Source organism: Bos taurus, chromosome 7 (assembly GCF_002263795.3).
Source record: "Bos taurus isolate L1 Dominette 01449 registration number 42190680 breed Hereford chromosome 7, ARS-UCD2.0, whole genome shotgun sequence".
Lineage (NCBI taxonomy): Eukaryota > Metazoa > Chordata > Mammalia > Artiodactyla > Bovidae > Bos > Bos taurus.
The window spans coordinates 15,747,394-15,759,468 of NC_037334.1; the positions used below are offsets into that span (position 1 = coordinate 15,747,394).

General features: G+C 54.2%; 2 protein-coding genes across 8 annotated transcripts; one reads left to right on the forward strand and one right to left on the reverse strand.

Annotated features, from left to right (window-relative positions):
- Nucleotides 1–1,879: 1,879 nt before the first annotated feature.
- TMEM205 (transmembrane protein 205) lies at nt 1,880–4,565 on the reverse strand. 4 transcript variants are annotated; one of them, NM_001037599.2, is made up of 4 exons: nt 4,448–4,565; nt 3,642–3,750; nt 3,377–3,540; nt 1,880–2,245 (listed from the first exon to the last, which is right to left on the reverse strand). In NM_001037599.2, exons 2-4 carry the CDS (start codon nt 3,739–3,741, stop codon nt 1,940–1,942), a joined length of 570 nt encoding a protein of 189 aa, NP_001032688.1. In that variant the 5' UTR covers nt 3,742–3,750; nt 4,448–4,565; the 3' UTR covers nt 1,880–1,939. The 4 variants fall into 4 exon arrangements, with proteins under 4 accessions (NP_001032688.1, XP_005208797.1, XP_005208799.1 ...); XM_005208740.4 differs by lacking the exon at nt 4,448–4,565 and adding an exon at nt 4,280–4,339; XM_005208742.4 differs by lacking the exon at nt 4,448–4,565 and adding an exon at nt 4,250–4,339.
- Nucleotides 3,433–12,065, forward strand: CCDC159 (coiled-coil domain containing 159). 4 transcript variants are annotated; one of them, XM_015472027.3, is made up of 15 exons: nt 3,433–3,768; nt 4,112–4,709; nt 6,472–6,716; nt 6,806–7,032; nt 7,654–7,800; nt 7,981–8,014; nt 8,343–8,431; nt 8,523–8,604; nt 8,798–8,993; nt 9,602–9,669; nt 9,754–9,830; nt 10,163–10,284; nt 10,510–10,592; nt 11,709–11,825; nt 11,998–12,065. In XM_015472027.3, the coding sequence occupies exons 2-15, from the start codon at nt 4,705–4,707 to the stop codon at nt 12,000–12,002; spliced, it is 1,497 nt and encodes a 498-aa protein (XP_015327513.1). In that variant the 5' UTR covers nt 3,433–3,768; nt 4,112–4,704; the 3' UTR covers nt 12,003–12,065. The 4 variants fall into 4 exon arrangements, with proteins under 4 accessions (XP_015327513.1, XP_002688917.2, XP_010805161.1 ...); XM_002688871.6 differs by having other exon boundaries at nt 4,112–4,702; XM_010806859.4 differs by lacking the exon at nt 7,654–7,800 and having other exon boundaries at nt 4,112–4,702.
- The last annotated feature ends 10 nt before the right edge of the window (nt 12,066–12,075 follow it).

Here is a 12,075-nt window from a genome sequence, read left to right on the forward strand (position 1 = left end):
GATCCCGCTCCGGCCCCGCCCCTAAGCGGGAAGAGGGGCCGCTCCTGGGGAAGGGCGGGGAGGAACCGGGGCGGGGCTTGTGGGGCTGGGCGGAGGCGGAGTGGGACGGGGGAGGGGCTGGAAGTATCTCCAAGCGCGCAGCTAGCTGTCTGTTCCGTGCCAATAAACATTTCATTTTAACCAACCAGACGTGGAGTTCCTACATGTGCACAGCAGCTAAGAGCACGGACTCTGGAGCCAGGTTCCAATCTCAGCTCCACCACTTCCAGTCCTTGTCGCTTTGGACATGTTAACCTCCCCGGGCCTCATTTTCCCTATCCATCATGTGGTCCGTCGTTAACAAGGGTGCCCACTTCACAGGGTTGGGTAAAGGTTCTGATATGAGTTTGTTGTTTGTAAAGTGCAGCGCCTGACCCTAAACTGGGCTAGACACCTTTTCCAAATACCTGAAGAGTTAACCCCCTCCTTTTACAGATAAAGAAATTGGAAATCAGAGAGGGGCAGGCCCTGGCCTGAGGCCACAAAATTTGATATCCAGGCCCAACTGTGGTTTTTTGTTTCAGGCCAACAGTAGAGAATCTGCATTTATAATATTCAGGCTTAGGATTTCTCTGGCGGCCACGTAGTTAAGACTCCATGCTTCCACTTCAGGGGGCATGGGTTTGATCCCCTGCTCAGGGAACTAAGGTCCCACATGTCATGTGGCCAAAAAATTTTTAAAACCAAAAATTTTTAAAGTTCAGGCTTTGGTGGATTCCTAATTCAAACAACTGCACCTGAAGCCACTTGCTGAACTTCACTGAGCCCCCATTGCTTCTTGGGAGCAATGTTAGCCACCTCCAAGGGCTACTGTGGATGAACTGAGATGTGTGTCAGTCAGGAAGTGCTGGTATATGCTCAGTAACAAGCAGCCCCACAGTCACCATGGCACCCAACATCCAAGGTTTGCTTCATTTTTTTAAATTGGAGAAAAATTGCTTTATGATGTTGTCTTGTTTTCTGCCATACAACACCCCAAATCAGCCATAGTTATATACATCAACTCCCTCTTGAGCCTCCCTCCCCTCCCCCAGTCCACCCCTCTAGATTATCACAGAGTGCCAAGATGAGCTCCCTGTGTTATACAGCAACTTTTCACCAGCTATCTATTTTATGCATGGTAGTGTATATAGGTCAGTGCTACCTTCTCCCTTTGCCCCACTCTTTCCTTCCCTTACCGTGTTCACAAGTCCCTTACGTCCAAGGTTTGCTTCTCACTCACACTGATCATTACAAACAGGGGAAGATGTGGTGAATCAGGCACTGGCTTGTATACTTCTTCTCAAAAGTGACTTTGCTCACATTTCATTGGCCAAAGCAAGTCACGTGGCCATTCCCAATGTCAATGAGGTGAAAAAATACAATTGTCCTCTATGGATCAGAACCAGATACTGTTACCATAATACATGCTATGTGTAATGGTTAGCGCCATGCCTGGCACACAGTAGGTGCTCAACAAATGGCACCATTGTAGGACGAGCTTAGGGGTGTAACATACTACACTCTGAATTAGTATGCCATGTGAATGGGAAAACGGGATCCCTCAGCTCTCCCCTTGCCTACAAGGGCTTCCCTGGTGGCTCAGTGGTAGAGTCCACCTACCAAGGCAGGAGACGGAGGTTCGATCCTTGGGTTGAGCAGATCTCCTGGAGAAGGAAATGACAACCCACTCCAGCATTCTTTGCCTGGGAGATCCCATGGACAGAGGAGCCTGGTGGGCTACAGTCTATGGGGTTGCAAAAGAGTAGGACACGACTGAGTGACTAAACAACAGCAACAACAACCCTTGCCTGCTCCTCCCCTTCTTTGCTTCCCAGTTGGAGAAAGATGAAGGCAGTCATTTCCAAAGAAGCGTTTATTGACATCCAGGGCCCCAGCAGAGACAGAGAGTCAGTGGGAGCTAGAGGTTGTGGAGGGCCAGGGCAAGGCCTGCCAAATGAAGCCCATTGCTCAGGAGGCAGCCCAGATTGCAAAGGGAGGACAGGCCATGGTAGCGGAAGAACTGCTGGCGGAGGGCGCTGTACTTGGGGTCCTGACCCCGCAGCTGGTGGTAGGGGTCCGAGCCCTGGTGACTGCCCGGCACCTCCCCACCCAGGCCCCGCTCCTTCTCCACAGTCTGCAGGGCCCACATGGCGGCCGTGGTGCGGGACTCCAGCCAGCGGGCATTGATGGTGGCCAGTGTGAGGCTCAGGAGCAGCAAGAAGAGCTGGTGGGGCAACGTGAGGACAAGGTGAGCCACTCCTGGGAGGCAGAAGGGGCCCCAGGGCATGTCCTTGTGCATCCTCAAAGGCCAGAGGGGAATGGGAGACAGGATCGGGTCAAAGCCAGGTCTCCCTGCTCCATCCCCAAACCCAAACAGAGCTCTAGCTCTCATATCCTGAGACCCGCAGTTCCTAAGGAAAGGCTCCACCACTGTCTCTTCTCTCTCCCCCGAATTCCTGAGCTGCTTCTCTTCTAATACACTGACTGGAACTTGCCAGAACACAGCCTGTCTCCTACCCAATTCTTCCCCAGAACTGAGGATGGGCAGAGCCTCTCTTCCCTGAGTTGGGACAGAGCACCACAGTAACTGTCCCTTCATTTCCCCCAAAGAGCCTAAGACGGGGCCTATCTCCTTTGTGGCCCCAGCCTAGTCCCTAGAAGCTGACATTGGGCCCACAGGGAAAGGATTAAAAGTCCCCGAAGTTTCCAGTTACCCATAATCCCTCATGTGTCTGTGAGGTTATCAAAACCCCTTTCAGGCCTTACCTGCCCACATCTGAGGGACAGAATGGGGTCAGGGGAGGGCAGGATAGAGAAACATGAGATGCAGAGATGGCTCCTTGCCTTGTGGTTGGGTAAAATGTGTGGATGGGGGTTGTTGCTGTTGTTTAGTCGCTAAGTCGTGACCGACTCTTTTGTGACCCCATGGACTGTAGCCCACCAGGCTCCTCTGTCCATGGGATTTCCCAGGCAAGAATATTGGAGTGGGATGCCATTTCCTTCTCCGGGGATGGAGGTGGGGGACTGTAAATCCCCAGTCAGGCTAGTTTTTAAACAGTGAGCTGGGGTCAGTGCCTCAGCCCAGCTGAGTCACCACAGCTTGGCTGCAGGCCCAGTCAGGGGGAGGAGAGGGAGCAACAGCCAGCAGACAGACACAGGGGGAATAGACAGGGCTGCTGGGGATGGTTGTGCAGGCTGTGCACTGCTCAAGGGTATCCAAAGCCCAACTCTCTGTATACCAGGAAGCTGGGGTGGTTTGGGGGGTCTTGTTTTAATTGTCACAAAGGTGTCATAGGTGCTCAGTGCAGTCCTGGGAGTGAATGTCCAGAGGGTAGTGGAGCCAAAGCCCGCATACCTGGCTGGCCTCCCAGAATGTGAGCTGAGCCCAGGAACACTGTGAAGCCAAGATGCAGAGGTTGACGAAGGCACAGCCCATGGAGATGTGAAAGTAGAAAGGGAAGAGTTTGCTCTGCACCAGACCGAAGGTATGTCGGGGAAGGCCTCGGAAAAGCACAAAGCCTGTGGGGTGCAGGGGACCAGTGTTAGGACTCGTCCAAGGACCCTCTCTCATCCCTGTCCCCACCGCGGGCATCCATGATGTCCAGGCCGACGATCCCTACCTGAGATGAAGGTCACCCACATTTGCATGCCCCAGGCCCCTGACAAGACCAGGAGATGGACCACTTTAGTCAAGCTTCCTGGATTCCCACCTTCCTCCATCTTTCAGGCCTGAGAAGGAGGCACCAGGTAAGTCAGAGCTTTATATTTGCCCTGTGGCCTTCAGACCCTGTGAGCCTGCACAAGGCCAGGGTCGTGGTCTATCCAGCAGAGATACCGGGCTAGCAGCCCAGGAATGGGATGGGGAAGACCCAAAACAGTTGTGACAACCCCGACCCTATCTCTCCAAATGTCAGCCCCCAAGATCTTAGGGTCTCTGAACCCCAACATCCATGCCACCTCTGAGACCCCCAAATTTCAGCTCCAGCAGCTCAAGCTTGCAGCCCTAGATCTTCAGAGATCACCCCAGTGATTCCCAAATATCACCCCAGGGACCCACTTCTAACATCAAAGACCGCTCCTTTCATGACAGGATGTCGCTAAGAACATTCCCGAAGCACCTCCCAGAGACGCGTTCTAATCCTGGAAACCCCAAATCTCATCCGGAGGAAACCGACCCCACCACTGGACCCGGATCTCGACCCGCAGCACCAGGAGTCCCGGGCTGGACCTAGAATGTCAGGCTTGGTGGGCTCGGTACCTCACTCCCGCGCTCTGAGGTGGCCCGCGGACCTCCTCAGCTACCTCCCCTCGTGGGACCAAGAATTCGTCCCGCCCCCCAGCTAAGCCAGAAGCCAATCGGACCGGAGATCTGTATCTCCTGTACCGCCCTCTTAAATATTGACCAATCGATAAACGGAAACTAAACCTGAAATCCCGCCCACTCTCCGGACTCTCATCCAATTATACCGCGGATCCTAGGATCTGCGGAAGCGGAAAGGCGCCAATGAAGCCTTCGGCTGCATCGGCGGGGGCGGAGCTAAACTGCCAGCCACACCCCTCTCTGTGACTCTACCTTTGGACTCCGCGCGTTTTAATGGGATGGTGTCCCCACGGGATCAAATTTCAGCGTCACAGCTGGGGACTGGCTTCGCGGTCCCTGATGGGAGAGCATGAGCAGGTGGTATGTGGTAGGTGGGGGTGGAAAGGGGTCTGAAGCCTGGCGGGCGCAGGATTCAAGGCCCCGGGGGCGGGGCCCAGGCAAATGACCCCGCCCCCTTCCTCCGAGAATTCTATCTGGAGTGACTGAGGGAGAAGCAGGTGATGTTGGAGGCGAGTTGGGGCGGGGATCGACCTGGTGTCCTGCCTGCAATTGTCACTCAGAAATGCACCCTGCTTTTTCCCCTCCCAAGTCTCCCAGGGCTCCTATGATTCCAAAGTACTAAGTCCTCAGTGTAATTTTCAAAGACAGATCCCGTTATTGTGTATCAATCAGGCACTCGTATGGATTAATTTACTTAATCACAACAACTCAGTAAAGTAGGTAGTATGATATCCCATTTTCATAGTTGGGGACACTGAGGCTTGAAGAGGTTTCATAATTATCCCAACATTACACAGCTGGGAAGGGGACAAAACTAGGATTTGAACACTGGCCATCCAACTGGAGGGTCTCCTTGCTTAATCATCATACTGTACTGCCTCTGGCAGTGAGGACCTCCCTGAGGCAGTAACTTTTGAAGGGGTAGCTTAGAACATTTCAGGAAGAATAATAACCCTTGCAAGTTATTATGGTGGGTGTGAAGACCCAGTGAGGGCTTAGGATGGTGTGTGAAGACCCAGTGAGGGCTTATGGTGGTGCCCAGCACTCAGCCAAATGTTCAGAAAATATGAACTTAAAAAGGGATTAAGGAAGATTTTACAGAGGCGATACTGAGTAAGGTTTTGAAGGGTATATAAGAGTCTTCCAGGAGGACTGGGCTAGGGGAAGGATACCAGAGGTCCCAGAAAGGACAAAAGAAGAGAAAGCACTATATTGTGGCCTTTCTGGCTGAGTGTGATCCATGGCAAGATGCCCTTCACCTGGAAGTTTTTCCAGGCAGACCTGTCCCAGGTTTCTCCGGCTGTGACAGCCCTCACTACACTGGAAGGGCAAGGGGGTATGTATGTGAGACCCAGAAATGAGCCCTTTCCTGTTCCCAGCCTTACCTAGTGCAGGCCTGGGCCCCAGTTCAGCTAACATTTGTTAAATGGATGTGCTGTGCCTCTCCTTCTCACATTCTGTGGCTCTCATTTACTGGGGAGCCAGTTCCCAACTCCCCTGCTTGGCTTGCCCTGACTTGTTTGAGCTGTCCTGCCAACCTCCTGCTGCTTCCTCCTGGACCTCTGCCTCCAGCCACCCTGATTTTATCAGCACAGAGCACCTGGTTCCAGACCTCCAAGCTTTAAAAAAAAAAAAAAATATATATATATATATATGTATATATATATTTACTTAACTGCACTGGATCTTAGTTGCATCATTTGGGATCTTTAGTTGTGGGCTTGTGGGATCTAGTTTTCTGACCAGGGATCAAATCCAGGCCCCCTGACCAGAGATTGAACCTGGACTCCTTGCACTGGGAGCATAGACAGACCTCTAAGCTTTGGCACATGCTGTTTCCTGCCAAGGATGTTCTTCCTTTAGGGCCAGTGTTAAGATCTTTTTTTTTTTTTTCTTTTAGGCTTATCTCAGACCTCAGTTCCCTCTGTGGGAAATTCTGGGTTCTTCTCACTGTCCAGTCCAACCCCTGGGGCTAGGATCATCTTTCACCCAGCTTTGGCTCCTACCATAACTAAGAAGCCTGTGTTGAGGGCTGCGGCCACTCTGGGGTGTCAGGAAGGGCCTGGGGTTGTCAGGACCCAGGAGCTGGTCTCAGTGCAGCCCTCTGTCCCCCCCCCCCCCACTCAAAGCAACCCTCTTCTGGCTGGCCTACCTCTGGACCCTGAGTACTCCGTGCCTTGCTACCGCTCACTTCCCTCACCCTCCAACGTGTGTTCACCTGCTCACAAGAAGTGTGACAAGTGCTGTGGTTCATGTTCACCTGCTCACAAGAAGTGTGACAAGTGCTGTGGTTCATGTTCACCTGCTCACAAGAAGTGTGACAAGTGCTGTGGTTCGTGCTCGCCTGCTCAAAAGAAGTGTGACAAGTGCAGTGGTTCGTTGAGGGACTAGCCTGGGGCTGGGGGAGCTGGTGTGATGTGGGCTGGCTCTCAGGAAACCTTCACCACCCATCCCTCTTGCCAGGCACTTCCTCAGAAAAGACCTTGGAATATACATTTCACTGGTCGAAGGACCCAGAGCCAGAGACCTCACAGCCGACTGCACCTGAAAACACAGTGACAACTGAAGCCTGGAGGCCAGGGAGAGACTCAGGGTGTCAGTCACATGGGTCTCCCTCCACCCTTTGCTCAGACTCACAGGAGCTGTGTAATGGCCAGGATCTTCCGAAGAGGCATAACAGCAGCACTAAGGTCTACCCCACCTGGGAAACCCCTTCCTGCCACACCTCAATCTACTGTTGCAGGGCTTCGGGTGGGGGCTGTGGGGCAGAGAGCTCTTGAGAACCCTCACGCCTTATGTCTTCAGCACCCAGAACAGCGCCCAGTGCTCAGCCAGGCCTGCACTAAAAATGTCTTGAATGAATGGAATGGATGCCTCATTGTGTGTCTTGTGGAAGTGTTAGTTGCTCAGTCCTGTCTGACTCTTTGTTACCCCATGGGCTGTAGCCCACCAGGCTCCTGTGTCCATGGGATTCTCCAGGCAAGAATACTGGAGTGGGTTAGCATTGCATTCTCCAAGGGATCTTCCCGACCCAGGGATTGAACCCAGGTCTCCTACATTGCAGGCAGATTCTTGATCATCTGAGCACTGGGGAAGCCCATTATGTGTCTTAATGAGGTTCTGTCTGTGATTGTCTCTGGGTATGACTGCCTGTGTGTCTGTGACTGTGGTTGTATGTCTGAGATGGGCATGACATGTGCCCTGGGTCTTATGACTTAGCATGCATCTCTGTGTCTGAAGTTGTGTGTCTATGGTTGTGTTTCGATGACTGTGTGTGGTTGTGCATCAGGAGTTGCTGGTGCTCCTTGCAGACATTGTTGATGCCGTTTGCCCCTAAAGAAGAGGGCCATTACCTGAGTCCAAGCCGGAGTGAGGGCTCTGAAGCTGTGTGTTCTCAGGGGCAGCCCCCATGCCTGCCACACAGATGCGCTTCTGAGTGTGTTCGGGCTGGGGCAGAGGTGAGGTGGGGTTGGGGGTGCATGCATATGCCTGGAGGCAGCTTTGCCTGCCCTCGGGGGTCTAGGACACCCAGAACTCAGCAGACCCAAATCATGTCTAACCCCCACACCCTGGGTTAGGGTGAGCAAGGATGCAGCCCAGGGGTAAATTTCTACTGCCCTCATGTCCCCCTTCTCTAGAAGCCCTTGGAGACCAGCTGTTCCAAAACCAAAGGTAAGAACCTTCCACCGAACAAGACTGTGGGTAGAAGACCCACCAGTTCCTACCTCCACCTTCTGCCCCCTCCTCAGTGGACCTGCACCATTGCTTCCCATTCATCCCTGTCATCAGTTGACCCTTGCCCCTGACCTTGCCCTTCATCCTTGTCTCTGACCTTGACCCCTACTCCTTCTTCTACCTCTGCCTCAGCCTACCCCAGCTCCTTACCTTGTCCCCTGCCTCACTCCCAACCCTGAACCTCTACTGACCTCTGCCCTGACCTTGCCCCCCCCCACCCCCCGCACCCTTCCCAGCCTTGGCTGACCCTCACCTCTGCTCACAGTTAAGTCCACCTCGATGATTCCCGACTGCCAGAAGCTTCTGAGATGTGAACTGGAGTCACTCAGGTGTCAGTTACAGGCCCAGACCAAGGTGAGCCACCTCAGCCCCACCTCCAGCAATTGTCTCCATCCCCTCCCACTTCACCCCTGCTCCCACCCCTAGGCCTGACCTCTCGGCCCAGGCTTTCGAGTTCCTAAACCACTCAGTGACCCTGTTGGAGAAGGAGAGCTGCCTGCAGCAAATCAAGATCCAACAGCTGGAAGGTGAGAACTGGCCAAGGGTTGAGGTAAGGCTGGAGGCTGGCCCTGTCAAGGTCAGCCAGGTCAGGCCAGGGTGGGAAAAATTGGATGGGTTTGGGTTTCAGGCCAGGGTCTGGTGAGGGTTAGGGGAAGTTGTGTTCAAAGCTAGGCTCAGGGCTGTGGGTGGGGCTCAGGCAAGTTCCCACCATCTCTGTAGAGGTGCTGGGCCCCACGAGCCACCAGGGAGACAAGGAAGGCCACAAGTGGGATGTGGTGGAGGGACGGCAGGAGCTGTATGAGGCCCTGGCTCAAGGCCTGCAGGGGCTGCAGAAGAGCCTGCATGACAACGAGGAGGTGCAGCGGGCCCGCACCACCCGCTGCCTGCAGTTGCTGGCCCAGGAGATCCGGGACAGGTGGGTGTTGCCAGGAGGGTTGCATGGAGGTTGCTTCAGGAGAGGAGGGAGGCCAGGGAGAAGGGGCCACAAGTGGGATGGGGGAAATGGGAGGGGGAAGTAAGTAAGGGAGTCTGGGGGGCCATGGAAAGCTTGGGGGACAAGAGGAGGGGGTGGAGGAGGCAGGAGGCAGTGGGGCTGTGTGGGAAACTGGGAGGCCAGAGGAAGGGGAGACAGGGATGGGAAGGGAGCTCAGGGGACCAGAAAGCTGGCAGGGGTGAGATGGGAAACTGGAGGGGAGAGGTGGTGGAGAGGGGCAGAGTTGGGGTATGGGAGGTCAAGGGCGCCAGAAGATGGAGAACTGGAAGCCAGGAAATGGGGGCCTGAGGGAATAGGAGGCTGAAGGTCAGAAGGGGTGGACAGGGTGGGGGTAGGGAGGGGTAGGAGGTGGGGGAATAGTAGTAGAAGGGGAAAGGTGGGTAGGCAGGTTGGGGAGGGACAAGCCTCTGGGGGATGGTAGTTGAACAGATGGAAACAGGGAAGGTGGCAGTGGCTTGGGGGAGGCAGGTGGACAAATGGGAAGCCAGGGGGCCAGGATATGGGAGGCCAGAGGTGCCCTGTCTCCTCAGCAAGAAGTTCCTATGGGAGGAGCTGGAGCTGGTACGAGAGGAGGTGACCTTCATTTATCAGAAGCTCCGTGAGTGCCCAAAGCCTATGGCCGGGAGGGCAGGGTGGAGGTCCTTCTACAGCTTCGGCCCCCTTAAGTCCCCTCCCCCTACAGAGGCACAGGAACAGGAGATCACGGAGAACCTGGTGAACATCCAGAAGATGCAGAAGACACAGGTGAAGTGCCGCAAGGTGAGCAGAGCAGGGTGGGGTGGGAGGGGAACCTTGTGTGAGTTGGGGTATGGGGATCTCTGCTGGCCTCTACTATCATACTGCAGCCAGAAGGCCTGGGTTCAAATCTCAGTTTTGGTACTTACTGCTATGTGATTGTGATCAAGTCACCTCCCCTCCTTGAGCCTCAGTTTCTTCATCTGTATAATGGATGTAATAACATAGCCCTGCCTGACCGAGTAGCTGCATTAACTGAGTGATAAGCTGTTTAAAGGCATCCTGGTATGCAATAAATGCTATATCACACCTTTCACCATTATTATTATTGTTTCCCCATCCCTTTCTGACCTCAGGTCCTGACCAAGATGAAGCAGCAAGGGTACGAGACAGCCAACTGGCTAGAGACTGAGGAATTGCCACCAGGATGCAGTGGTTCCTGGAGGGATAACCTCCAAAGGGAGCTGGGTGACATATGGTGATGAGCTCCCACTGTAACCTCTGACCCCTGACCTTCATCTGCCCTGCCCTCTCCTCCCAATCAGATCAACCAGTGACCACCAGAACCTGGAACCCACCTGAGTCCAGGTCTCCCTCTCCTCCTGGGACTCATCTCTACCCTTCCCCCACCACAGCCCCCCCGCCCCAGCCCTGAGCAGTCCAGAGTCCCCCGGAGGGCCTACAGATCACCATCTCCCCACAGGTCCGCTGTGCATGTGCTGCAGAACTCCTTTGATGGCCTCACCATATCCTCAGGGGGCCGCCCCAGGGCCGCAAACCTCAGGGGTGAGGGGGGCTGAGCAGCACTCCAGGGTTGGGGGGGAGATCATTCTCCAGCTTCACACATGGAGGTCATGTCAGAAGCCATATTTGGGGGTCACATCTGTTGGGTCTTCCCCCCCGCAGTTATTTATTTATTGATTTTTGGTTATGTTGGGTCTTCATTGCTGTGTGCAGGCTTTCTCAAGTTGTGGCAAGCAGGGGCTACTCTCTTGTTGCTGTGCATGGGCTTCTTATTGAGGTGGTTTCTCTTGTTGCGGACCATGGGCTCTAGGTCTCGTGGGCTCAGTAGATGTAGCTTGGGCGCTCCAGAGCACAGGATCAGCAGATGTGGTGCATGGGCTTAGTTGCCCCATGGCATGTGGGATCTTCCCAAGCCAGGAATGGAACCTGTGTTCCCTGCATTGGCAGGCAGATTCTTAACCACTGGACCACCAGGGAAGTCCTCTGTTGGGTCTTATTCTGTGGTCACATTAAATAATGTTCTGGGGTGACATTAGAGAGTCCCTGGAGGTTTCATCCAAGGGTCACTCAGGGTCACTAATCTTTTTTAAAGGTCAATGGGATAAAATCTGGGACTCCCCAACTGGCATTAGTGGTAAAGAACCTGCCTTCCAGTGTAGGAGACATAAGAGACATGGGTTGGGTGCTTGGGTCGGGAAGGTCTGCTGGAGGAGGGCATGGCAACCCACTCCAGTATTCTTGCTTGGGGAATTCCAAGGGCAGAGGAGCCTGGCAGGCTACAGTCCATAGGGTTGCACAGAGTTGGGCATGACTGAAGCAACTTAGGTCACACACACACACGAATGGGGTAAAATTCAAGGGTCATCAATTGAGATCATAGTTTGGGGTCGTGTTGGGTCACATTCAAGGGACATGATCAAGGATCACATTATATCAAGGGTGCTGCTGCTGCTAAGTCGCTTCAGTCGTGTCCGACTCTGTGCGACCCCATAGACGGCAGCCCACCAGGCTCCCCCGTTCCTGGGGTTCTCCAGGCAAGAACACTAGAGTGGGTTGCCATTTCCTTCTCCAATATCAAGGGTACTGGGCTCATATTCACAGACCACTCAAGGGTCACATTCAGGTGTCATGATAGACTCGCACATGTCCCTCCTGCAGGCTATAAGGGACACAGATGCCTGAGCCCTCCTCTTCCCTGCTGGGACTCGGACTCAGACACGGACCAGGGCCCTCCCCGGCTACTGCTCAGCAAGAGCCGCAGCTCCTTCCCACCTGGTACGGATCTCCCCCTCCCCCAACCCACCTTTCCCTTCCCCTTCTGGCCTGCCCTGGAGTCCCAGAGTCTGGGCACCACCCCAAACTCCCAACCTGGATATCTGCTCCCTGACCACCACGCCTGGGGTCCCCTGGACCAAGCCAGGTTCTGACCCACCCTCTCTCTCTGCAGCCTGAGCAGCCGGGACTGCTCTCCCTTGAAGACTCCTCCAGAAAGAAAATAAACTAGCTGAGACCTTCCTCCGCCTGT